Below are 25,668 nucleotides of genomic sequence, written 5' to 3' on the forward strand. Positions count from 1 at the left end.
TATATATATATATATATATATATATATATATATATATATATATATAGTTGCCATTGTTGTAATCGTACCGTCCTGCAGTGCAAAATTAAGTTACCATCAAATCTCAAAAAAAATGTTAGAATTGCTTTTTTCACCACTTAGAATTTGTGCTCAAAACTAGAACTTGTCCTGCAAATACCGAGCCCTCATGTGGATTTTTTACTGATAAACAAAGTTATCGCACTTGGAACAATGGGAGAAAAATTGAAAACGCAAGATTGAAACTTAGCCCCATGAGGAAGAGGTTGAAAGTTACATCAGTTGGTATATGTTCCCATGTGGTAGTGGCAGTTTCTATTATTGAAAATACATTTTGACAAATCCCTTTCATTTATATAATAAAATTGCAAACAGTTCTGAAACAAATGTGAGATATGTGAACATATTCTTAAACTGAATATTCATACTTTTAACAGCATATTTTTTTATGTCCAAAAATGTACATCAATTTATTTTTTAATATATTTTATAGTGACTGAGCATTGATTTCTTATTCAAAGGTCAAGATCACAACAATGACAACAGTGGCCTTTATGTTTTTTCACATCACAATTTACAAGTTTGTGCATTGTAATAATAATTCTCATATTTCTGATATATTCCTCTGCATAATTTATAATTGCATAATTTATTTTCTAAATGTTATAAAATCAATAAAAAACCTTATGGTGATTTTCATCTGGCAGTCAAAGACAAAATCTGCAAATAGCAGATTAGACCACATAAATATTATAGCTCTAAAAAACAATGCTTATAGTGGGGGTGGCTGAGATGCACGCCTAGATGGAAGTGTTTCTGGAAAAACACTTCCATCTAGGTAGCTGGAAAACCAAGGTAGGCTCGGCGACCATCTCCCCCAGGTCAAACAATCCTCAGAGTCAGGATTTGATTGCAAATGGCTTCAAACTTCCAAGATCTATCCCATCTTCTGGTTCTGCTTCCACCAGGAAAGGACAATCTAATAGGAGTTCAAAAATTCACTCATTTATGGGGAAGTCCACTAAAGGGGATATTGTTGCCCCTGCACATTCCAAGTCTGATAAGGGCAAATCACAGTCTCTCCCTAACAAATCAGATGGTCAAAAAAAACTTACTTATAAAAACACTCCCAATTCTGACAGTTTATTCAATGGAAAGTGTTCTGAAGACTTGAATAAATCCTTTTTGACAGATCACAGAAGCTCAAACCTTAAAAGGAAAGACTGGGCGGAGAAGAATAAAAATAACAAATTCTCAAGCCTCTGATACAGGTGAAGATGATTCATCAGACTTTTCTCCAAACCAATCTCCCCATAAACATAAACCCAGGTTGAACTCACATACCTCAACACTTTGTCCTCAAACTGCTACTCAAGATCAAAATTCACAGATGGAATTCTAGAATACTCATTTCGTGGACCCTTCTCCTCCTTCCTATTTATCTTCCTCAAAACTATACATTTGTGAATATTTTAGATCAATGATCTCTCAACTAGATTCTAATATGAATATTAGATTTGATAATCTCCAGAACTCTTTTAAAAACATTAATAAAAGTTATAACCATGGAAAAAATAGTGGATGACATCTCTGCCAAACAACTTAATTTTGAGTAATGAAACTATTAAAATTACAAATACAAGTAAAACTGCTTAAAACAAAAATTAAAGATCAAGAGGCTGGAAATGTCGGAATATTCTAAAATTCCGGGGGATCCCAGGACACATTACCCTGGCAGATCTCTCTTCATACACATTCTCCAAAAAACTATTCCTTCCATCTTCTAACTTAGAGCTTATTCTAGACAGAACCCATAGACTCCCAAAACCCAGATTCCTTTCTAAGGACACTCCAAGACATACTACACTGTGTCCGTAAAGTCATGGTGCACTTTTGACCAGTCACAGGAAAGCAACAAAAGTTGATAAAATTGTGAAAGCTGCACCAAATAAAAGGAAAACCCTCCCAGTTTGGGGTTATGTGAAGCAACATGTGTACATTGAACGTATCAACTACATTAATCACTTCAAACAGAGAATCACAGATGTTTTTCACTCTGCTACACCAGATGTCCTTACCCATGTGTGGCAAGAACTTCACTATCGTTTGGATTTGTGTAGGGCAACAATTGGAGCCCACATCAAACTGCACTGAATAGGTATGAAACTGGGAGAGTTTTTCTTTTAATTGGAGCAGATTTCACATTTCTAATGTCTTTTTTTTGCTTTCCAGTGACTGATCAAAAGTGCTCCATGACTTTACGGACACACTGTATTTCTATATTCCACTTCTTCAAAACTAAGGAACGTCTTCTTAGATACTTAAGGGAACCAAAGACCCTCCCCTCACCCTATGAATCCATAAAGTTTTTCCCTGATTTCTCCAAGGAGACATTGAATTTAAGGAAATCGTTCTCCGATATCGCTTCTATCTTAAGACTTATCAACATACAATACAAATGGAATTTCCCTGTAACAACTCACATCTTCAATTGTAAAACTCAAACAATTTCAAATCCATGCTAGTGATGAGCGAATAGTGAAATATTCAGATTTTAGAAAATCATCAAGAACAATTTCTAATATCCATGTAATCGTAGCGAATGACTAATCCAGTGCAAGTCAATGGGAAAGCCGAATATTTTTCTGTTGGACCCAGTAAACAGGTCTGGGGGCATGGATGGGAAAGTGCTAAAGCTATATCGAAACAGCATGGAGAAGCCTGCATGCCTATCTGACTCTCATATTGTATCTGAGAATATTTTTGTCAGACTATTGTGCGGGTTTTACAGATTTCTAAAAAGAGGTTCCAAACCAAACCAAATTTTTTTTAAAGGGAAAAATGCTAAGAACCATTTTTTCCTTCAAAATTACATGTACATAATGCAAAATAAAATATATATATATATATACCTCCCTTTTGCATATGTTCACTAGAGATAAGCGAATGTGTTCGAAAAACGATCTCCAAACATAAATTTGGCACGAATATGGTACATTCTGATTCATGATCGGTAACACGAGCATTTCTCTCAAAATTGGAAAAAGTCAGTAACATTTGGTAAAATAATAAAAGCCGGCAATTCATGTGCAACGTTCAGAAAAATCACAGCATGACAGGTTAGAATAGAATAGAGAGAATAGATATATACACATAGAATACATACATATACAGATGTCAGTGACACACATATATATGTATTTATATTACCTAGATACTTAGAAGAAAAGTAGGCATAGGCAATTCAGCAGCTGCAGTAGTGTAAAATCACAGCAGAAGCTGACAGATTACATACAGTAAATACAAATACAATAGGAAGATATATAGATGTCAGTGACAAATACAATTAGTACAGTATGTGTGCAGCTTACTGTACATGTATTTAATTAATAAAAGATTATTTTTCTAAAAAAAAATAGCGTGGGCTCCCGTGTAATTTTCGTATCCAGCAGAGGGAAAGCTGACAGCTGGTGGCTGATGTTTATAGCATGGGAAGGGAGTAATACCCATGCAGGTGCCCAGGCTATTAATATCAGCTCACAACTGTATACTTAGCCTTTACTGGCTTTTAAAAATGGGGACCCAAAAAAGTGATGTAGGGTCCCACTATAATTAATAACCAGCAAAGGCTATGCAGACAGCTGCGGGCTGATATTAATAGTCAAAGAAGGGGCCATGGCTACTGCCCCAGGCTAAAAACATCAGCTCTCAGCCACCTCAGAAAAAGTGCATCTATAACATGCGCCAATCCTGGCACTTAGCCTCGCTCTTCCCACTTGCCCTGTAGCAGTGGAAAGTGGGGTGATAGTTGGGGTGCTGATGTCACCTTTGCATTGTCAGGTGACATCAAGCCCTGAGGATAGTAATGGAGAGGCATCAATAAGATGCCCCCATTACTAAACCCATTGTCACATTGTATAAAAACACAGACACCCAGAATAAATTCCTTTAATTGAAAAAAATGACACAGACTCCTTTAATAATCTTAATATAACCATACTTACAACCTTGCCCAATTCCACCAAAGCCCTCGTTCTCCTGCAATAAAACTAAAATAAACAACAATATACCATACCTGTCTGTCGTTCTGTCCCATGCCATAATTCATGTTTGGGGGATTAATAGTTTTTAACCTGGTTGGTGCCTTGATGCGACCATCCAAGCTGAGAACCACTGGGGAATGAACTACTGTGAGCACAGCCTCAGAGACTTGCAGTGACATCATCAAGGTTACCTGCAGTCATTGAGGCTGCGTTCCCAGCAGTGTTGAACTGCCGTGACCTCAGCACCATGGAAAAAAGTCAGTGATGAGGTCACCGCAGTTCAAGCTCAGTGACTTCACTGCAGATTACGGTAAGAAATTCTAGATGAAAAATATTTCTCTCCCAGACATGGAGACATGGATGGAGAGGTGATGGATATTGTTGTTTTATTATTTTTGGTTTATTACAGAAGAACGAGGGCTTCAGTGGAATTAGGCAAGGTCGTAAGTATTGTTTAATTAAGATGATTAAAGGAGTCTGTGTCATTTTTTCATTTAAAGGACTTTATTCTTGGTGTGTGTGTTTTTGTACAATGTGACTATGGGGTTAGTAATGGAGGCGACCTATTTACACCTCTCTGTTACTAACCTCGGGGCTTGATGTCACCTGACAATACAAAGGTGACATCAACCTCACAAATATGAACCCCACTTGCCACCACTACAGGGCAAGTGGGAAGAGCTGGGCAAAGCGCCATAATTGGCGTATCTGATGGGTGTGCCTTTTCTGCAGGCTGTTATTTTTAGGCTGGGGGCCTATATCCATGGCCCCTTACCAGCCTAAGAATACCAGACCCCTGCATCTCTGCTTTAGCATGGCTGGTTGTCAAAAATGGGTGTAACCCCAGGCCATTTTTTAAATTATTTAATTAAATAATTATAAATATGGCGCAGGTACCCCTCTATTCTTGATAACCAACCTAGCTGAAGCTGATAGCTGAGGGTTGCAGCCTCCAGCTGTGAGTTTTGCCCGGCTGGCTATCAAAAATACAAGGAAACCCATGCAGATTTTTTTAATTATTTATTTACGGCACAGGAGCGGCTGATGAATACTCCCATCCTGCTCTCACTGTAATTAGCGACACCAGGTATCAGCTGATAGGAGCAGTAGTCGCATCAGCTGACACCAGTGACCAGAGGTATTCTTTATACCTACGATCACAGCTGACCGCTCACGCTGTCTTCTGATAGCATGGAAACAGCAGCTCACTGACCAGTGGGGATGATTTCACTGCCATGCAGGTGTTTCCCATCCGTCACACAGCTTGGGAAATACTGGCTTTTGTGCTGTGTATGTTCAGCTATATTCAGAGATTTATTCGACAATTAAATTGGTGAATATTGAAAATTCAGCAATTGTGAGCCAAACCGAACATTGAAATATTCGCTCATCTCTAATGTTCACATAGAGCATTTTGGCTTTAGTTTTTCCCTTAACATTTGTGAGGGCTCTCAATCTTATATTTGGGTGGTCCCTCCCTCATGCCAAATAATTAGCAAGTTAGTGGAATACATATTCCCCATCCCTTTACAATGCCATTTCAAACATGCCCATTTGAATTTTGTGTTTTGCTCCCAAAACCCCAATGTCCACCACAATGCCATTATGCAGCCCTCGCTTCAAATTTGCAGAGTGCATGTACTGTGAAACCGGAGTTTGTCTCTCACTCCTACATTTGGGAGGTCACTCTTTCATGCCAAATAGTTAGCATGATAGTGGAATAGACATTTCCTTTCCCTTTACAATGCTATTTCAAACCTGAGTTTGGTAAGGGCCCTCAGGTGGCCCTTTCTCATACATTTGGGAGAGCTCTCACTCCTACACTTGGGAGGTCCTTCTCTCATGACAGTTAGTAAGTTAGTGGAATATATATTCCCCATCCTTTAACAATGTCATTTCAAATGTGCCCATTTGAATTTTGGGTGTCGCCCGCCACCACCACCATGTCCAACGCCATGTCATTATGCGGCTCTCGCTTCATATTTTCAGAAGGCCAGCAGGTGCAGTGAAACCTGCATTTTGTAAGCTATTCTACTACTCTTATCATGAGATGAACTATCCCATATATAGAACAACAATATCAGTTTCGTGGAGGTCTTACTCAAGGTTTTCCACCAATCAGCTGTTCTCAGTGGATGCATATTAGTAGTGAGGGAGCTGAGTAGAACAGCTCCATTGACTGTGTAGTGGCTGCTGCTTGGTACTGTAGATCCACCCCTGAGATATAGTTTCCAATTCTCCAATTATTAACATCCAACCAAAGTGAATGCCGAGAACAGCTGATCGGTGGGGGTGCTGAGAATCATACCACCACCAATCTGATGTTGTTGACCTATCCTAGAGATAGGTAATCAATATAAAAGTAGTGGAACACATTTTTAAGTTTTTCAATATTTTATTAGCATTTTCATTTATTCAATTTTCTCCCAAGATAAAAAGAATAGTACATAATACAGGTCATAAGGATCTTATCTTGGAGATATGGTATGTATTTAATAAAGAGGCCAGGAAATCATAAAGACTGCATTTTGCACAATACTTCAAATAACACAGAACATCAGATATATGCAATATATTATATTTGTTAGAGAAAGTGTTTAATGTACCTGTGATTCTAGATCACTAACACTTCGGCAGTCCTCTTGTGATCCAATGACATAAATTTCGTTAGCGTTTCCTTTTGTTGGAGTTACTTTTCTCTGCTCCATTGTTGATTGTTCAAGACTTTCTCTGGATTTACATTTTGCTTCCTTATAGGGCAGAGTCAGAGATTTTTTGGCAATTATTTCATCGTCATCTGAATCCATCACGACAACAAATTCTGCTATGAAAAGGTCATGATGATGTATGTTTTCTGGATCATTTGAAGGAAATTCATTATGTAGAGAACTTTCTTGAGATGTTGGTTTGTGAACTTTTTTCAAAATACTTTGAGGAGATTCATGGAAGGTTTCCTCTATAAATATTTCAGGGATGTCTTCGGGCTAGGGGGAGACGTATACAGTAAAAGAAACAACAGTTCAATAAGTAACAAAACAAAAGATACAAAGTTGATTTTCACTTCTTTTCCTAATGAAAATACATAACTGCATTGGGTACTTTTTGCTGCACAATTGTTAATGTATGAAAATGAAAATAGTAACAGTAAGGCTATGTACCCACGTATGCAGAAAAATAACGGACTCCTTCCCAGGAAAAACGCACGATTTTTGGGCAATTTTTGCACTTTTTTTATGTGTTTTTACAGGAGCAGCCTCCTGCTCATAGAATATAGTTAGAAATGCGGATTTTTACACAAAATTAATGAGCATTCTGCGTTGTTTACTGCGATGCCTTTTTTTCGTGAAAAAAACGCATCAATGTGCACAAAAAGTGCGGAATTCATTAAATAGAATGGGATGCTTCTTGTAAGTGTTTTTTAAGCATTTTTGCCAGTAAAAAGGCTTACAAAACACGAAAAAAATGATTACGTGGGTACACAGCCTAAAGGATACAGAATAGTTTGGTGCAGATGCTTTCCCTTTATTATTTCTATGGCAATAGATTCCTCTCCAATTAAATCAAATTATAAATTTCTGTCCTTAGACATGCATTAAAGGGAACCTGACAGGCCCCCCATGCCCTCCATCCCAGCAGAATTCAACTATGTATGATTAACCTCTCTGCCTAACCAGCGATACATAACATAATTCAATCAAATAAATGCTTTAAAAAAGCAGTTATAATGTCCCTGTTTTCTATGCTAATGAGGGCTTTGACAAGTCAATAGGGCGTTAGTTTCCCCAGACTAGTCAGCCCTCTTTTCATGTCATCATGCCCCTGTGGGCATGATAACATAATTTGCATGAGCCGGCCTCATCGCCAGGTCATGCAAATCTTGTGCATGCACACTGCTCATTTCGACAGCATCAATGTGTCTCTCAAGCTGGGTATATGCTTCAAAGCTTCAGAGACGCACTGCACTAGATTTGCATGACCTGGCGATGAGGTCGGCTCGTGCAAATTATATTATCACACCCACAGGGCCATGAAAACAAGGAAAGAAGGTCGACTAGTCTGGGGAAATTAATGCTTCAATGACTATTCAAAGCCCTCATTAGCAAAGGAAACGGGGACATTATCAATGCTTTTTTAAAGCATTTATTTAAATGAATTACGTTATACAGGGCTGGTTAGCCCTGGTTAATCATACATAGGTGAATACTGCTGGTTTGGAGGGCATGGGGTACCTGACAGCTTCCCTTTTAAGTTTCTTATTATTACCATTATTTAAACTGTTTTATGAGTATGTGTCTATGTGACACAGCATCATTCTTAATTGTTGACTATGTGTGGTAATATATAAACTGCAATACTAGACACAGCAAAAAGCATTCATATGTGTATTGTTTTATTCTTGTTCTAGCCAACCCATCTCAATAGTTTTATCCTTGATAATTCAGGTATAGCCAGAAAACCAATACAAGATCAATAATGTGTAAATAGAGCAGGGTCAGTTTTTTCCAGTTTCCCTTTCAGCAAACATTCTCAACAATAAAAATTAGAACTCAGATTATTATCCAGATAATTAATCATCTAATGGTTGGTAATATTGAGTTATGAGTCAGCCATCCTTTCAGTATGAAATATTGATCATGATTAGTATAGTACTATATTGAAACAGAAAAACTCCAATCTCAATTATAGATTCCTTACAGTCACGTAACCTTGCTCTTATACGGTGTATAATAAATAATGTTCAAAGCATAGCGAGCACTGTTAAGTAAAGTGTATTGTAATTTAATGGGAACCTATCACATGAAAAAATGCTATTAACCTGTAGATATGGGGTTAATGTTCAGGTTAATAGCATTCTTAACATTGCCCTGTGCTGGCAATTAGAACCCCTCTGCCAGGAGGAAATGAACTTTATTATTCCCTGGAGTGTTCCGATTTCAGTCAAAGGGGGCCAGCACGGGTTCAGTCACCGATCTGTGGATAGAGAACAGCAGATGTAACTGGCCCTCCGGCACTGACTTTCTACTCCCACCTATAAAAAGACCTTCAAGCTGCTGGAACCACAGACATCATGAATCTAACACTAGCTGCATTATTGCACCCATACAATTTAATAGAAAACATGCTTTGAAAAGTTGATCAAAGGCCAAGCATTTAGGACGACTGGTTTAAGCGACTGGTTCCAAACCCTGCCTTGCTTCCCTAGACTAACTATTCTTCCCTTATATACATATGTGAAAGTTGGGTGGAGAGAACCAACCAGTGAATGACCTCTTGAACTAGTCATTTGAGAAGCATATCACCCCCACAGGCACCTCAAAGAATGTTTTATCTTGACGGGTTTCCTTTAAGTCAATCTATATTCTATCAAAAAGTTTTAACATTGAAAGGGCGGCTACCTATACAGTAGGCGTCAGTACATTAAAGAGACACTATTCTTTCTTTTGAGCCAAATTGCAAAGCTGCATCTGAATAAACCAAGGTTTGTTCAGATGCAAAAAAAAGACATTAAGTTTTTCTCCTTAGTCCTCAGTTTATGCATCAGGACATAATAAAAAATATCTGATCATTAAATGTTTAAATTAAAATGAGGTAAATACAACTTCAGATGAATATCAAAACATGACAAATTACTGTATTGTTTGGACTGTAAGAGGCAAATTACTATGAGACGCTCCCCACCTTTAGGCAGCAGAGAATAGGAAAAATATTTTTTCCTGTTGATTAAAACTTTCCTGGTGGGGTAAAGAGGAGTGGTCATTATCACTATATTTAATGTACTGGGGTAAAATAGGGAAGTAATAAATCTATTGTTAGTGTTTCTCTGAAATGTGAATATTATACACATGTAGTAACCTGCAGGAACTCGGGATGCTGTCACGCACGTGGAGACAGATCAAGGGTTAAACAGGCTTATTTACAGGTGTGATATGCTCCACGCAGAGAGTGAGGGATTGTAGGGTGATGGAAAGGAATGGGGAAGAACTGGAAGGTTGGCAGGGTAGGTGAGGGACGAATGAGAGTTCAATAATAAAGAGGTTAAACTTATCAGACTGTAGTCTTCTGTTGTGAGGGAGTACAGGGTTCCAACGGTGGCACCGACAACAGCGGCGCGGGTCATCTCGTCGCAGTCTGACAGGTGGGAATCCAACGGTGGCACTGACAACAGCGGCACATGCAGTCTCCCAAGTCTCTGTCTACAATGAAGAAATGGCCTCCGGGGAAAACAGAATGCTGGGCGGGGAGCGGGGGTCTTGCTCTCACCACTCTTAGTCTCAAGTCCACACTCAGAACGTGTCATCGCAGGGACAGTGCCACGCTCCTTGGTCAGTCCAGCTACTACTCTCAGGTAGAGATGAGCGACTTTGCCTTTTTTCGGGTCGAGTCGGGTTTCATGAAACCCGACTTTCTCAAAAGTCGGGTCGAACGAAATCGGCCAATTATCGTGAAAAGTCGAAGGCCGACTGAAACACGAAACCCAATGCAAGTCAATGGGGAAGAAAAGTCGACAGAAAACACACCTACACAAGTTGTGGGGGCTAGGGCTAGCTCCAGATTTTCATGGGCCCAGGGCCAAAGAGTGTCAATGGGCTCCTTTAACACATGCCACAATTCATGATCCTCTGATACGGCAGAGAAATTGCGGTATAGTACAATGAAAATACTTCACTTCTTACATCTCATGACTGATATCCATTTTAAATTTTCCAATAGCTCCAAAAATGGACAGTATATTACTCCATACAGTATTATGGCCACCGCATAGTGCGCTACACAGAGTAATGAGGCCCATATATTTCTCCATACAGAATCATTGGTCCCATATAATGTTTGAAACAGTATATGATGAGCTCCACATAATGCTACAGTATATGTTGGTCCCCACAGATGAAGCTCCACTGTGTTATGGGCCCAAATAATGCTCCATATATAATGGGCCCCATTTCTAATGCTCCAGTGCATAATGGGTCCTGTAAATGCTGCTCCAGTGTCTGATGTCCACCTTTGGAATGCTCCAGTGTATGGTGGGCCTCATATCATTCTCCAGAGTATAGTGCTCCCCAAAAATAGCTGTCCCAACATTGAAAACAATTAAATAAGTCTCCTCGCTAGGGAATCCCTGTACTAGTCTGGACTCCTCGTCGTCCCCATCTTCCATCTCACTGCACTTGGACTGTTTAGGCAGAGGGCGTACAGACGTGATGTCATCGCGCTCTCTGACCAGAATGTCACTGTCAGGAAATGCGGAAGACGTCATGGCAGTGGAGCAGGGAGAGGTAAGTATTTAAACTTTGCAAGTGCTGTGATCCTGAGCAAGCAGGGGGGCCACTCGTTGGCGACGGCACTGTCACAGGGCCCCTCATAGTATGCCAGTGTGTCTGACGGCGGGTGTGAACCCCCACTGTCAGAGACACTTGATTCTACTATGAGGGACCTTGTGCTAGTGCTGTTGCCAAACAGTGTGCCCACCCACCTGTCCAGGGCAACGGCACTCGCAAGGGTGCGTGCGCCAGGTGGTGACCCCGGCCCTGTGGAGGGAGGCAGCCCAGTTAGGGAGGTGGAAAAATTGGCATATGTTGATGTTGGACATTCAGCAGCTGCAAATGGAGTAATTGGAGAAGTCCGCGGAAGAGGAGGACAAAAGCAAGCCATTTTTCTGGCAACCTACTTGTCAGGAGGGGAGGGTGGGACAAAATTCTTTGAAACCCATGCATGGTTCATTTTAATGAAGGTTAGATCATCAACATTTTGGGTGGACAGACGGGTCCTTTTTTCTGTCAGGATTGATCCAGCAGCACTGAAGACTGGTTCAGATAACACACTAGCAGCAGGGCAAGCAAGCTCCTGTAAGGCATATTGTGCCAAGTCACTCCAGGTGTCAAGTTTACTGGCCCAATAGTCAAAGGGGAATGACTGGTGAGGGAGAACATCGATATGGGAGAAGTAGTTTATTACCATAGTTGACAACTGCTGTCTTCTGTCACTTTCGATCGATGCAGTATTACCAGTCGTGTGAGCGGTACTTGAAAAATCAGTCCACAGCATGGTCATGAAACCCCTGTGTCCAACGACACTTTGGCTGTGTGCACCACGAACACCTCTTTCATGTTGCCACCTACGGCTTGTTGGAAAAACATCACCTCCGCTGTGTGCTGGGAATGCCTCATACGGTTTAGCAGAGTTGCTTGTTTGTTAGCCAATATTAGCTCTAGGTTCTCCTGTGTGTGGCATGATGTTTTGGAATTTGCCTTTATAGCGTGGATCCAGGATGCAGGCCAACCAGTAGTCGTCATCGTTCATCATTTTGGCAATGCGGGGGTCCCTTTTTAGGATCTGAAAGGTATAATCAGACATGTGGGTCAATGTTCCAGGTGTCAATGATGCACTGCGAATGCTGGGTGGAGGAGCACTTTCTGGCAAATCCACATCCCTCCAGTCACGCACAAACCCTGTACCTGACCTTGACACGCCAACATTTTTTCTTGCCCCCTGAGAAGCATCCTCCTCCCCAAAATAATCATCCCCATCATCCTCCTCCTCCTCCTCTTCCTCTTCTTCCTACACCTCATCCACGAGACTTCCCTGACCAGAAAATGGCTTACTGTCATCAAGGCTTCCCTCCTCCTCTTGCTCCTCGGTTGCAGACGCCTGCTCCTTAATGTGCATGAGCAGACGCATAAGTGGGATGCTCATGCTTATGAAAGCGTTGTCTGCACTTACCAGCCATGTGCATTCCTCAGAACACTGAAGGACTTTACAGAGGTCTTTCAGCTTCGACCACTGCACAACAGACAACTCCATGTCTGCCTGCAAACTGCCTGCCCATGTATCCTCCCACAAATGAATTACAGCCTGCCTCTGTTCACACAGCCTCTGAACCATGTGCAGGGTGGAGTTCCACCTTGTTGCAACGTCGATAATAAGGCGGTGCTTGGGAAGGTGGAGCAATCGCTGCAGTTTCTGCTTACGACTGGAGTGTATGGGCGACCGGCGGATGTGCGAGCACAGTCTACGCACCTTATGGAGCAGGGGTGTTAACTCCGGATAATTATTGAGGAAGCACTGCACCACCAGGTTCAAGGTGTGAGCCAGGCAAGGTATGTGTCTCAGTTTTAAAAGGGCTATGGCTGCCACAAAATTCCTGCCGTTATCACTAACTACCTTGCCTGCCTCAAGATGTAGACTGCCCAGCCATGACTCAGTTTGTCGCTGCAAGTAGTCGACCAGTACCTCCATGGTGTGTCTGTTGTCGCCCAAACACATCATCTTCAACACAGCCTGCTGATGCTTACCACTGGCTATTCGATAGTGGGATACCTCGTGTGCAACACTGTCAGCTGCGGATGGAGTGCTCGTGCGACTGCACTCTGTGGATGAGCTTTCGCTTCTGGAGGAGGGTCGAACACCTACAGCCAACTGTTTCCTACACCGTGGGCTAGGCAGCACTGTCCCACCGCCGCTGTCCCCTGTGGATTCTGCATCCACCACATTAACCCAGTGCACAGTGATGGACACGTAACGGCCCTGGCCATGCCTACTGGACCATGCATCTGTTGTGAGATGCACCTTTCCACTCACTGATTGCTTGAGTGCATGGACAATGAGGTCTTTCACATGAAGGTGGAGGGCTGGGATGGCTTTGCGAGAAAAGAAGTGCCGACTGGGTAGGTCATAGCATGGTACTGCGTAAGCCATGAGTTCGTGGAAAGCTTTGCTTTCAACCAACCGGTAGGGCATCATCTCTAACGAGATTAGTTTGGCAATGTGGGCATTCAAAGCCAGTGTACGCGGATGAGAGGATGAGTAATTTCGTGTCCTACTCAGAGACTCTGGTAGGGTGAGCTGGACTTGAGAGCTGCATATGGTGGAACTAGCAGTGGACATGGCGGACTGAGAGAGGGTTGGTGATGGTGATGGTGTTGGTGGTGTTGCTGATGGCCTAGATTCAGTCTTTCATAGCAATAAAATTGCAAAAAATAAAAAGGGGGGAGCGCACTAAGGCGGTAAATGAGGGACACCAGCGTGTTTCACAAAGGTAATCCACTCACCTGATGTGGTTGTGAAGGGTCACAACCACCTAAGAATTTTTGGCCTCTGCAGATCCCGGGATGCAGATAAAACAGTAGAGTAGAGAAAAGCCGGGGTTTGTCCACACTAGACCACAAGGAACCAACCGAAGATGTAAGCAAACCTTTATTCATATTCAAGTCAACGCATTTCATGGCCTCCTGGCCACTTTATCAGGGCAGCAATGTTGGTACGTGAGGTTTGGTAGTCCGTCCACGCTTGCAAGTGCATGGTGGTTAAATGTCTAAGCATGCAACTGGTATTCAAATTTCTCAGATTTTTCCCTCGGCTAAAGGTCTTTGCACACGTCTTACAGATAACTTTTGCCTGATCATTAGGATTTTGTTAAAAAAAGTGCCACACTGCACTCTTCCTACTATGGAAGACATTTTGAGACCTTGCACGCTGTGCTAATTTGACCATCTGGCCAAGCTGTCCTGCAACTCTTTTGGTTTTTGTAACACGTTTTTGGACTGCTAAGGTCCTGCCAGATAACAGCTGTTGCGATGTCGTTGCCTGCTGCGGATCCTCCTCCTCTTCTGAGCTATTGGCAGCGGCACTATCTTCCCCCAATGGATGCCAATCTGGGTCAACAACTGGGTCATCCATCACCTCCTCTTCAATTTCATGTGCACCTTCCTCTGTGTAAAGGTGGTATAGTATGCGGGAAGGGACACCTGAGGTTCATCAGGGTCAGATTCTGGCTCAGTACACTGTGAGGACAATGTAGTGCTCTGAGTGAATGTACCAGCAGAAAAATCTAGCAGTGGCTGTGCATCAGTGCACTCCATGTCAGATTCATCTGGGACTGGGGAATTCACGATTTGACTTGCTAACCCAGGCATGGTATGTGAAAAGAGCTCCATGGAGTAATCGGTAGTGTGGCCTGCCACATCCTTCACTTTTGGTAGGGGTGAAGGACACAAGGAAAGGTGTTGTTCCTGACCAGGAGCCTCCAATGACGACTCAGTGCTTTTATTTTTTGAAACTTCAGAAGAGGAGGCGAGAGAGCTGGAGACAGTGTCAGCAATGTAAGCCAAAACTTGTTCCTGAAGCTCCGGCTTTAAAAGTGGTTTACCTACTCCCAGAAAAGAGAGCCTTCGAGGCCTTGTGGAGCCAGACGATGACGCAGGCTCAACACCTCCTGCCTTAGGTACTATTGTGCTTTTGCCACTACCAACAGATGCAACACCACCACCACCATCGGGACCAGCTGGCAACCCCCGCCCACTTCCATGGTGTCTTCCACCATACTTGCTCATTTTTGTGAAAATGTACCCAAAATACCACCAACTATATGGTACTGTAAAACAAGGTAGAAGGTGTATCTACTATTGGTGAGATTTTGAATCTCACTATAGATATGAGGACGCAGAACTATTGTCTCTGGCCCAGTAGAGATTACACCTCAATGTAACAGGCTGAAATTGGATGGTGAATGACAAGATGGAGGGTGTCTGTAGGATTGGTGAGATTTTGAATCTCACTATAGATTTGAGGACACAGAACTATTGTCTCTGGCCCAGTAGAGATTACACCTCAATGTAACAGGCTGAAATTGGATGGTGTATGACAAGGTGTAGGGTGTCTATAGGATTGGTGAGAATTTGAATCTCACTATAGATTTGAGGACACAGAACTATTGTCTCTGGCCCAGTAGAGATTACACCTCAATGTAACAGGCTGAAATTGGATGGTGTATGACAAGATGGAGGGTGTCTGTAGGATTGGTGAGATTTTGGATCTCACTAGAGATTTGAGGACGCTGTCAATGATGCTCTCAGTCCAAGTATGGACGCAGGCAGCCTAATAAGCAGGACTGCTGCACAGTGCACACACACAAAAGGGTGGAAAAATGAACCCTTGGTAACTGTGCAGAAAAGAGGAACAAAAGTATTTTTGCTTTTAAAAAAGCAGTTTGCACAGCAGTGTTCAAACAGCAATGCAGCTATCAGGGAGCCTTATAAGGCAGCCTAATAACCAACAGAGCTGATGCACAAAAATAGAGCCTTCCCTGTCACTGCACATAAAGTGTTGTGTTGTAAGTGGAAATCGCTAACAGCAGAAGCAGTTTTTTGGTTCTTCTTTCCCAGCCTAATGCTCTCCCTACAGAATCAGCAGCAGCTCTCCCTATGCTAAGATCACCATAAGTAAGATGGCGGTCAGCGTTCACGCCCTTTTATAGCCCCTGTGATGCCACACAAAGCCAGCCAATCACTTGCATGCCCTTCTTAAAGATGGTGGTGACCAATGCCTATGTCATCGCGTTGCCCACAGTGTGCGTCCTCCATCATTGGCTGAAAAAGGGCGCTGGAAGCATCTTTTGAAACACGACTTTGGCGCTCTGGTTGCCGACCTCGTGGCCGACCTCACGCTATGGTAGGGTTTTGTTTCATGAAACCCGACTTCAGCGAAAGTCGGCGACTTTTGAATATGACCGACCCGTTTCGCTCAACTCTACTCTCAGGGGCTTAGCTCTGTCACTGCACACACCGGCCTGCACTCACTAGCGACTGTCTCAGGCGTGTCAAGGGAGTATCCTTCTAGTCACAGAGGCTGGTGGGTCCATATTTACACATACTGTTGGTCTGTTTCAGTCCTCTGCAGGAAGTCTCTTTTGAGTATACAGTCACTCTTGGGCACAGCGGGTGCGGTACTCACTGTCTCCTAGTGTACGGCACCTGGCTTAGCTCAGCTCTGCTGGCAAAGCTCCGCGCACTCCGCTCTGCTGGCACGGCTCTGCACACTCTGCTCTGCAGACATGGCTAATTTCCCCAGCACCAGAGCTCCTATTCTGGGCAGCAGTAGCATGGCCTGTCACAGCGCCAGCACTCTCTGGAGGGGGAAGCAGAGCACGCTCTTCTCTGCTCTGCGAGCTGCACTCACTTGGTGCCAACTCCTGCTGTAGCGTGTGCTTTTCCTTTTTAACCCCTGTGTCAGCATGCTCTCTCTGGGTTCTCCCCACCCCCTATTGTCAGCAGGAAACTCTGTCTCTCCTCTCCTTCCCTCCTGCAGCAGGGGAAGGTGTTATGAATGGGTCACCGAGGAGGATGGTAGGAACAGGCTAAGCCACCAGAAAACCAGAGAGGTTGGAAACTAAGCAGAGTGCAGACCCCTGATTCTATCAACAAAACTCGCAGTAGCCGTGGAGCGATCCTACGATGCCCTAGACACTTCGTCACAGCCGGAGAACTAACTAAGCCTAAAACCAGAAAGGTGAAATCTAAACTGCCCTGGAGCAGATCCCCAAAGGAATAGACAGCCCCCAAACATATATTGTCGTTGAGACAAGATGAGACACAAACACAGGCAGAGAACAGACTGAGCAAACAGTGGGGCCCAAGCTGTCTAGACAGGACAGGACAGAAAAGATACTGTCTGCAATCACACACAAAACCCTACAAAAATCCAACACAACTGACATACAAAAAACCTGAGGCAACACGATCTCATCCCCGCTAGATCAGCACTCTGGTATAAACTGGAAGCAAAGCAAAAGATACTAACATAACAGGGGACTGAACAAACTGACACAAGCTGTAACATATGGAGCAGGGCCCAGCACTGCCCCCAGTAGGGAATATGCTGAACTCTAGCAACAAAGCAGAAAGCAAAAAAAAGGCACAACCAGATTAGATGCAAAGGATTAGCAAAAGAATCACTTAACTGAACCAGGTCAGGCAGGAGACAAAAGAACTCCAAGTGCACAAGCAGGAAATCACCAGCAACCACCAAGAGCAGCCAGCTCAATTATATGCTCCCAGCCAGTAATCCCAGGTTCCCAATTATCGTCGTCAGGTGGGGAACTTCCATCAACCTGGCCAGCTCCACTACTCTCAGTAACCACCAGAGGGAGCAGGGGGAGCTTTGGCTCAGAAATCTAAGCAAGGGAATTCACAACAGGAAGGTCCGCCTCACTCAGGCTTCCCGTCAGAAACAGAGGATGCAGCCCCCCAGTTCCGTACCAGGCATGCAGGTACCCACAGCCCGATCCACCTCCTTACATACATACACAGCTCTTGCTACATATACAGTTAGGTCCATATATATTTGGACAGAGACAACATTTTTCTAATTTTGGTTCTAGACATTACCACAATGAATTTTAAACAAAAAAATTCAGATGTAGTTGAAGTTCAGACTTTCAGCTTTCATTTGAGGGTATCCACATTAAAATTGGATGAAGGGTTTAGGAGTTTCAGCTCCTTAACACATGCCACCCTATTTTTAAAGGGAACAAGAGTAATTGGACAGATTAAATAATTGTAAATAAAATGTTCATTTCTAGTACTTGGTTGAAAACCCTTTGTCGGCAATGACTGCCTGAAGTCTTTAACTCATTGACATCACCAGACGCTGTGTTTCCTCCTTTTATATGCTCTGCCAGGCCTTCACTGTGGTGGTTTTCAGTTGCTGTTTGTTTGTGGGCCTTTCTGTCTGAAGTTTAGTCTTTAACAAGTGAAATGCATGCTCAATTGGGTTGAGATCAGGTGACTGACTTGGCCATTCAAGAATACTTCACTTCTTTGCTTTAATATACTCCTGGGTTGCTTTGGCTTTATGTTTTGGGTCATTGTCCATCTGTAGTATGAAACAACGACCAATCAGTTTGGCTGCATTTGGCTGGATCTGAGCACACAGTATGGCTCTGAATACCTCAGAAATCATTTGGCTGCTTCTGTCCTATGTCACATCATCAATTAGCACTAGTGTCACTGGCAGCCATGCATGCCCAAGCCATCACACTGCCTCCGCCATGTTTTACAGATGATGTGGTATGCTTTGGATCATGAGCTGTACCATGCCTTCGCCATACTTTTCTCTTTATATCATTCTGGTAAAGGTTGATCTTGGTTTCATCTGTCCAAAGAATGTTCTTCCAGAACTGTGCTGGCTTTTTTAGATGTTTTTTAGCAAAGTCCAGTCTAGCCTTTTTATTCTTGATGCTTATGAGTGGCTTGCACCGTGCAGTGAACCCTCTGTATTTACTTTCATGCAGTCTTCTCTTTATGGTAGATTTGGATATTGATACGCCTACCTCCTAGAGAGTGTTGTTCACTTGGTTGGCTGTAGTGAAGGGGTTTCTCTTCACCATGGAGACTTTTCTGCGATCATCCACCACTGTTGTCTTCTGTGGGCGCCCAGGTCTTTTTTCATTGATGAGTTCACTAGTGCTTTTTCTTTCTCAGCATGTACTAAACTGTAGATTTTGCCACTCCTAATGTTGTAGCAATTTCTCGGATAGGTTTTTTCTGTTTTTGCAGCTTAAGGATGGCTTGTTTTACCTGCATGGAGAGCTCATTTGACCGCTGTTTCCTTCACAGCAAAACCTTCCAAATGCAAGCACCACACCTCAAATCAACTCCAGGCCTTTTATCTGCTTAGTTGAGAATGACATAATGAAGGGATTGCCCACACCTGTCCATGAAATAGCCTTGGAGTCAATTGTCCAACTAATTTTGGTCCCTTTAAAAACAGGGTGGCACATGTTAAGGAGCTGAAATTCCTAAACCCTTCATCCAATTTTAATGTGGATACCCTCAAATGAAAGCTGAAAGTCTGAACTTCAACTGCATCTCAATTGTTTTGTTTAAAATTCATTGTGGTAATGTCTACAACCAAAATTAGAAAAATGTCTCTGTCCAAATATACATGGACCTAACTGTACGTACATAAACACAGATTTGCTACAAGCACATATAGACACACATAGATCTGCTACATATGTAGATTTAGATGCACAGCTTTGCTGCATATGCATATATAGACACGCATTGCTCTACTACATGCACATATAGACATAGACAGCTCTGCTTCATATGTAGATATAAAAAATGGATTAAAAACACATGTGAAGTGCACAAATGTGAACACGTCGGTCAGACAGTGTTCACACCACCCATTAACTAAGATATAACAAGAGAACATAGAATGGCAGATTTGCAAAAATTTGCAAAAATTCTCTGCAGCCAAAAATATGGCAGTAATCAGCAAGTGCTGAACAACAAATACAGGGTATTTAGTCGATACGTTTTTTTGCAAAAAAAGTATACCAAGCTGCCTCACCAACGTCAAGGTAACCCGTGTCGAAGCAGTCCCTATCTAATGTATTTAATACCTGAACTTTTTTTGCAAAAAAAACGTATCGACTAAATACCCTGTATTTGTTGTTCAGCACTTGCTGATTACTGCCATATTTTTGGCTGCAGAGAATTTTTGCAAATTTTTGCAAATCTGCCATTCTATGTTCTCTTGTTATATTTTAGTTAATGGGTGGTGTGAACACTGTCTGACCGACGTGTTCACATTTGTGCACTTCACATGTGTTTTTAATCCATTTTTTCCTTGCTTAGCATGGTTTGGGAGACCCCACCCCTCTCCTGTGTGAGGTGTACAAAAGAGCTGTCTCAGACCATAAGCCCACACTGTGGAGCAGCCTGTCTGAATCCTGTTCATGTCAAGACACTGTTCAGATGTTCAGGTATTAAATACATTAGATACGGACTGCTTCGACACGGGTTACCTTGACGTTGGTGAGGCAGCTTGGTATACTTTTTTTGCAAAAAAACATATCGACTAAATACCCTGTATTTGTTGTTCAGCACTTGCTGATTACTGCCATATTTTTGGCTGCAGAGAATTTTTGCAAATTTTTGCAAATCTGCCATTCTATGTTCTCTTGTTATATCTTCATATGTAGATATGCACATACAACCCTGCTACATATGCACATATAGACACAGAGCTCTGCTACATGCAAATACAGAGAGACACTGCTCTGTTACATATGCACATAGAGACACACACAGCTTTGCGACATACAGTTGTGGCCAAAAGTATTGACAGCCCTGCAATTCTGTCAGATAATACTCAGTTTCTTCCTGAAAATGATTGCAAACACAAATTCTTTGGTATTATTATCTTCATTTAATTTGTCTTAAATGAAAAAACACAAAAGAGAATGAAGCAAAAAGCAAAACATTGATCATTTCACACAAAACTCCAAAAATGTGCCAGACAAAAGTATTGGCACTCACAGCCTAATGCTTGGTTGCACAACCTTTAGCCAAAATAACTGCGACCAACTGCTTCCGGTAACCATCAATGAGTTTCTTACAATGCTCTGCAGGAATTTTAGACCATTCTTCTTTGGCAAACTGCTTCAGGTCCCTGATATTTGAAGGGTGCCTTCTCCAAACTGCCATTTTTAGATCTCTCCACAGGTGTTCTATGGGATTCAGGTCTGGACTCATTTCTGGCCACCTTAGAAGTCTCCAGTGCTTTCTCTCAAACCATTTTCTAGTGCTTTTTGAAGTGTGTTTTGGGTCATTGTCCTGCTGGAAGACCCATGACCTCTGAGGGAGACCCAGCTTTCTCACACTGGGCCCTACATTATGCTGCAAAATTTGTTGGTAGTCTACTGACTTCATAATGCCATGCACATGGTCAAGCAGTCCAGTGCCAGAGTCAGCAAAGCAACCCCAAAACATCAGGGAACCTCCACCATGTTTGACTGTAGGGACCATGTTCTTTTCTTTGAATGCCTCTTTTTTTCTCCTGTAAACTCTATGTTGATGCCTTTGCCCAAAAAGCTCTACTATTGTCTCATCTGACCAGAGAACATTCTTCCAAAATGTTTTAGGCTTTTCAGGTAAGTTTTGGCAAACTCAAGCCTGGCTTTTTTATGTCTCGGGGTAAGAAGAGGGGTCTTCCTGGGTCTCCTACCATACAGTCCCTTTTCATTCAGATGCCGACGGATAGTACGGGTTAACACTGTTGCACCCTCGGACTGCAGGGCAGCTTGAACTTGTTTGGATGTTAGTCGAGGTTCTTTATCCAACATCCGCACAATCTTGCGTTGAAATCTCTTGTCAATTTTTCTTTTCCGTCCACATCTAGGGAGGTTAGCCACAATGCCATGGGCTTTAAACTTCTTGATGACACTGCGCATGGTAGACACAGGAACATTCAGGTCTTTGGAGATGGACTTGTAGCCTTGAGATTGCTCATGCGTCCTCACAATTTGGTTTCTCAAGTCCTCAGACAGTTCTTTGGTCTTCTTTCTTTTCTCCATGCTCATTGTGGTACACACAAGGACACAGGACAGAGGTTGAGTCAACCTTAATCCATGTCAACTGGCTGCAAGTGTGATTTAGTTATTGCCAACACCTGTTAGGTGCCACAGGTAAGTTACAGGTGCTGTTAATTACACAAATCACATGATTTTTCAAACAGTGTCAATACTTTTGTCCACCCTCTTTTTTATGTTTGGTGTGGAATTATATCCAATTTGGCTTTAGGACATTTATTTTTGTGTTTTTTCATTTAAGACAAATTAAATGAAGATAATAATACCAAAGAATTTGTGTTTGCAATCATTTTCAGGAAGAAACTGAGTATTATCTGACAGAATTGCAGGGGTGTCAATACTTCTGGCCAAAACTGTATGCATATTTAGACACACACAGCTATGTTACTTGCTCATATAGACACACACAGCTCTACTACATGCATATATAGAAACACACAGTTCTGTTACATATGCACATAGAGATACACACAGCTCTACTACATGCACAGTACATGCACATATAGACACACAGTTCTACTACATGCTCATATAGACACATACGGCTTTGCTACATATGTAGATATATACATACAGCTCTATGACATATGCATATATAGACATACAGCACTGCTACCTATGCATATTTAGACACACAACTCTATATATTTACTTGCAAATATCGGCACAAAGTCCTGCTACATGCACATATAGAAACACAGCTCTGGTATATATGCACATATAGACATACACACTTCTGCTACATGCACACACAGACACAAACAGCTCTGCTACATGCATACACATAAAGGCACACACACAGCTCTGCTATATATGTACATATAGACACACAAGACTCTGCTAAATGCACATTTACACACACACACACACACAAACACACTATACCACAACTTGCAGTTCCTTCCATGACTGATTAAATGAACTGAAAGATCCTTCAGTTTATTGGGTAGAAGTTCCTTCAGCTGAAGGAAGGTGAAAACAGGCTTCAGGGTGAAGGGTTTAAGGAAGCACTCCCATCAAAGTTTTTATTCTCTTAATATATTGCAATCATCATATTATATATCACTATGTATTTACATTTGCTCATTTTGTCTTTTTACCCTGATAATTCTTCTCTTTTCTATTAGGTCTATGACATCACATGATTAAAAAATGACTGGCTGAATCATTCTAAGCTCTATGTAGAAACAGGAGGTCAATTTTCTTTGTAAAAGTCATAAGTACCTGCAAAAGTTCCTGGCCGGGGAGGGGCAGAGCAGCTCAGTCAAGAGTTGAAGAAGCAAATGATAAATGCAGGGATAAGACACTTCCTTTTTATACATAAAACAGAGAAAAGAGAAGAATTAGCTAGGTAGAAAGGCAAAATGAGCAATTGTAAGTACACAGTGCTGTATAATATGATGACTGCAATCGTATTAAGAGGATAATAGCTTTCATGGGAGTGCTTTTTTAAAAGAATGGAAAGTAAAAAATATACCAGCAATGACCCTAGGGAAGAAATTGTTGCTACACATTTATCTGGAAAGGTTTATAAGGCCATCTCCAAATGTTTTGAAGTCCAACATCCCACAGTGAGAAATATTATTCATAAGTGGAAATCATTCAAAAAAGTTGACAATTTTCCCAGAAATGGATGTTGTAGCAAATTCAGCCCAAGGTCCATGTTTTTCCACTGTTTTTTCTGTGTAAAAATTCTGCTGTGTTTAACAGTTCAAGCAAATTGGCTGTGATTTCATCTAAACCCTTGGTCATAATGCATTTAAGGATGTTATTGAACTGTGTATTTTTCATGTGTTTTTTTTTCCTTACAGGCTTCTATGGGGAGCCAGATAAAATGGATGTAAAAACAACATTTTGTTTTCAAGTGCAGAAGTTTTTCTGTACTAAAAGCAAGTAAAAATGCTGCACAAATCTGCACCAAAAACACATAAAAAAAGCATAAAAATACAGCAAAAGCACAATCAGAAAAGATAGCTGTTGCATATTTTTGTGCCGACACCTACAAAACAAATGCAGCAGAAAACATTCAGCAGAAAAAAAGCATTTTGCACATGGGAACATCATGGCCTATTTACCTATTTACCTAATTTTAAAACATTTTAAGGACGAGTTGTTTTTTTTTATGTCCTGATACATAAAACTACTGTAGAATTCAAAGAGGATGTATTTATTTTTCCTCATTACTGTACATTCAGTGATGGCTGAAATTGTTGGCATCTTTAAAATTGTTCCAAAAAATGAAGTATTTCTCCCAGAACATTAATGTAATTGCACGTTTTCTTATACACATGTTTATTTCCTTTGTGTGTATTGGAACAACACAAAAAAACTGAGAAAAAAAGGCAAATTAGACATAATTTCACCCAAAACCCCCAAAATGAGCAGGATAAAATTGTTGGCACCCTCAGCTTAATATTAGTTGCACATTCTTTGGAATAAATAACCTCATTTAATTGCTTCCTAGATCCATTAACAAGCTTCTTTTAACTCTGGAATTTTGGACCACTCTTCTTTTCGAAACTCCTCCAGGTCTCTTATATTTGAAAGGTGCCTTCTCCCAACTTGTAGGAATAAGCAACATGCTCAACTGCAAGTGCTATTGCACAGGCAGCAGAAGATCCCCCAGTGTTCCTCTACATTGGTAGTTAAATTAAGAGGGGTCTCGGGATCTGTCCCAAAGCCACATGAAAAGACACTCAAGCCACTTTGCACATCCTATCAGTTTGTTCTGGCATCAACTGCATCCACACATACTGAATTGGTAGCAGAAAGTCTGGATTTACTTGGCATTTATAAATGTTGCAACAAACAATACATGTATACAGCCCATTTTAATTTAAATGGCGCAGTACCTGTTTCATCAATGCTTCTTTATGACCCACAAATTTAGGTAGATAATTTGCTTTCTTTTCCAGCAACACTTCGGAAGGAAGGGTTCCAAAAGACGGAATAAATATGAAAGTCAAAGGGTTTGTTTCACTAGCAATCGGAGTAGCCTAGTGATGAGTAAAGAGAATGACCTTGGTCTTGTGGTATTACACTGTAACAGGTTCACTTTTACACAATACAGACTGTTAAAGAGATTGTTTTATCTTCTTCTTATATATGTAGAATTGCAAAGATTTTGTAAAAACTGGAAACTTAGAAATATAACTTTTATTAAAAGTCCACTGTGCCCTATATTTTACTGCTCATTGCCGATATTGGCAGACATTTTTCTAGGTCATGAGTGTACGCTTGCAACCTCTTTGTTTTAAAGCCTGTCAATGCTGTCCTGAAGATGGTCGGATTGCTGCCACTACGCTACACCCATGCTGCAGAGGGAAAGCTGCCTCCATACACAGCATGTGAGATCCCGCAGATCGGACCAGTGGCGTGAAAATGTCTATGGTATGTACTGCCAATCTGCAGGAGTGCACCACCCCAAGAAGACTGGAAGCAGTAGAGCAGTTT

General features: G+C 41.8%; 1 protein-coding gene across 1 annotated transcript in view; it reads right to left on the bottom strand.

Annotated features, from left to right (window-relative positions):
• MLIP (muscular LMNA interacting protein) overlaps nt 1-25,668 on the bottom strand; it is a 422,570-nt gene that overhangs the window by 201,354 nt on the left and 195,548 nt on the right. The window contains exon 3 of the mRNA XM_073589143.1: nt 6,668-7,045. Within this exon, the coding sequence (XP_073445244.1) occupies nt 6,668-7,045 (378 nt within the window). The remainder of the gene's footprint in view (nt 1-6,667; nt 7,046-25,668) is intronic.

Source organism: Dendrobates tinctorius, unplaced genomic scaffold, assembly GCF_039654945.1.
Source record: "Dendrobates tinctorius isolate UK_male_01 unplaced genomic scaffold, ASM3965494v1 ptg000107l, whole genome shotgun sequence".
In the NCBI taxonomy this organism is placed as follows: Eukaryota; Metazoa; Chordata; class Amphibia; order Anura; family Dendrobatidae; genus Dendrobates; species Dendrobates tinctorius.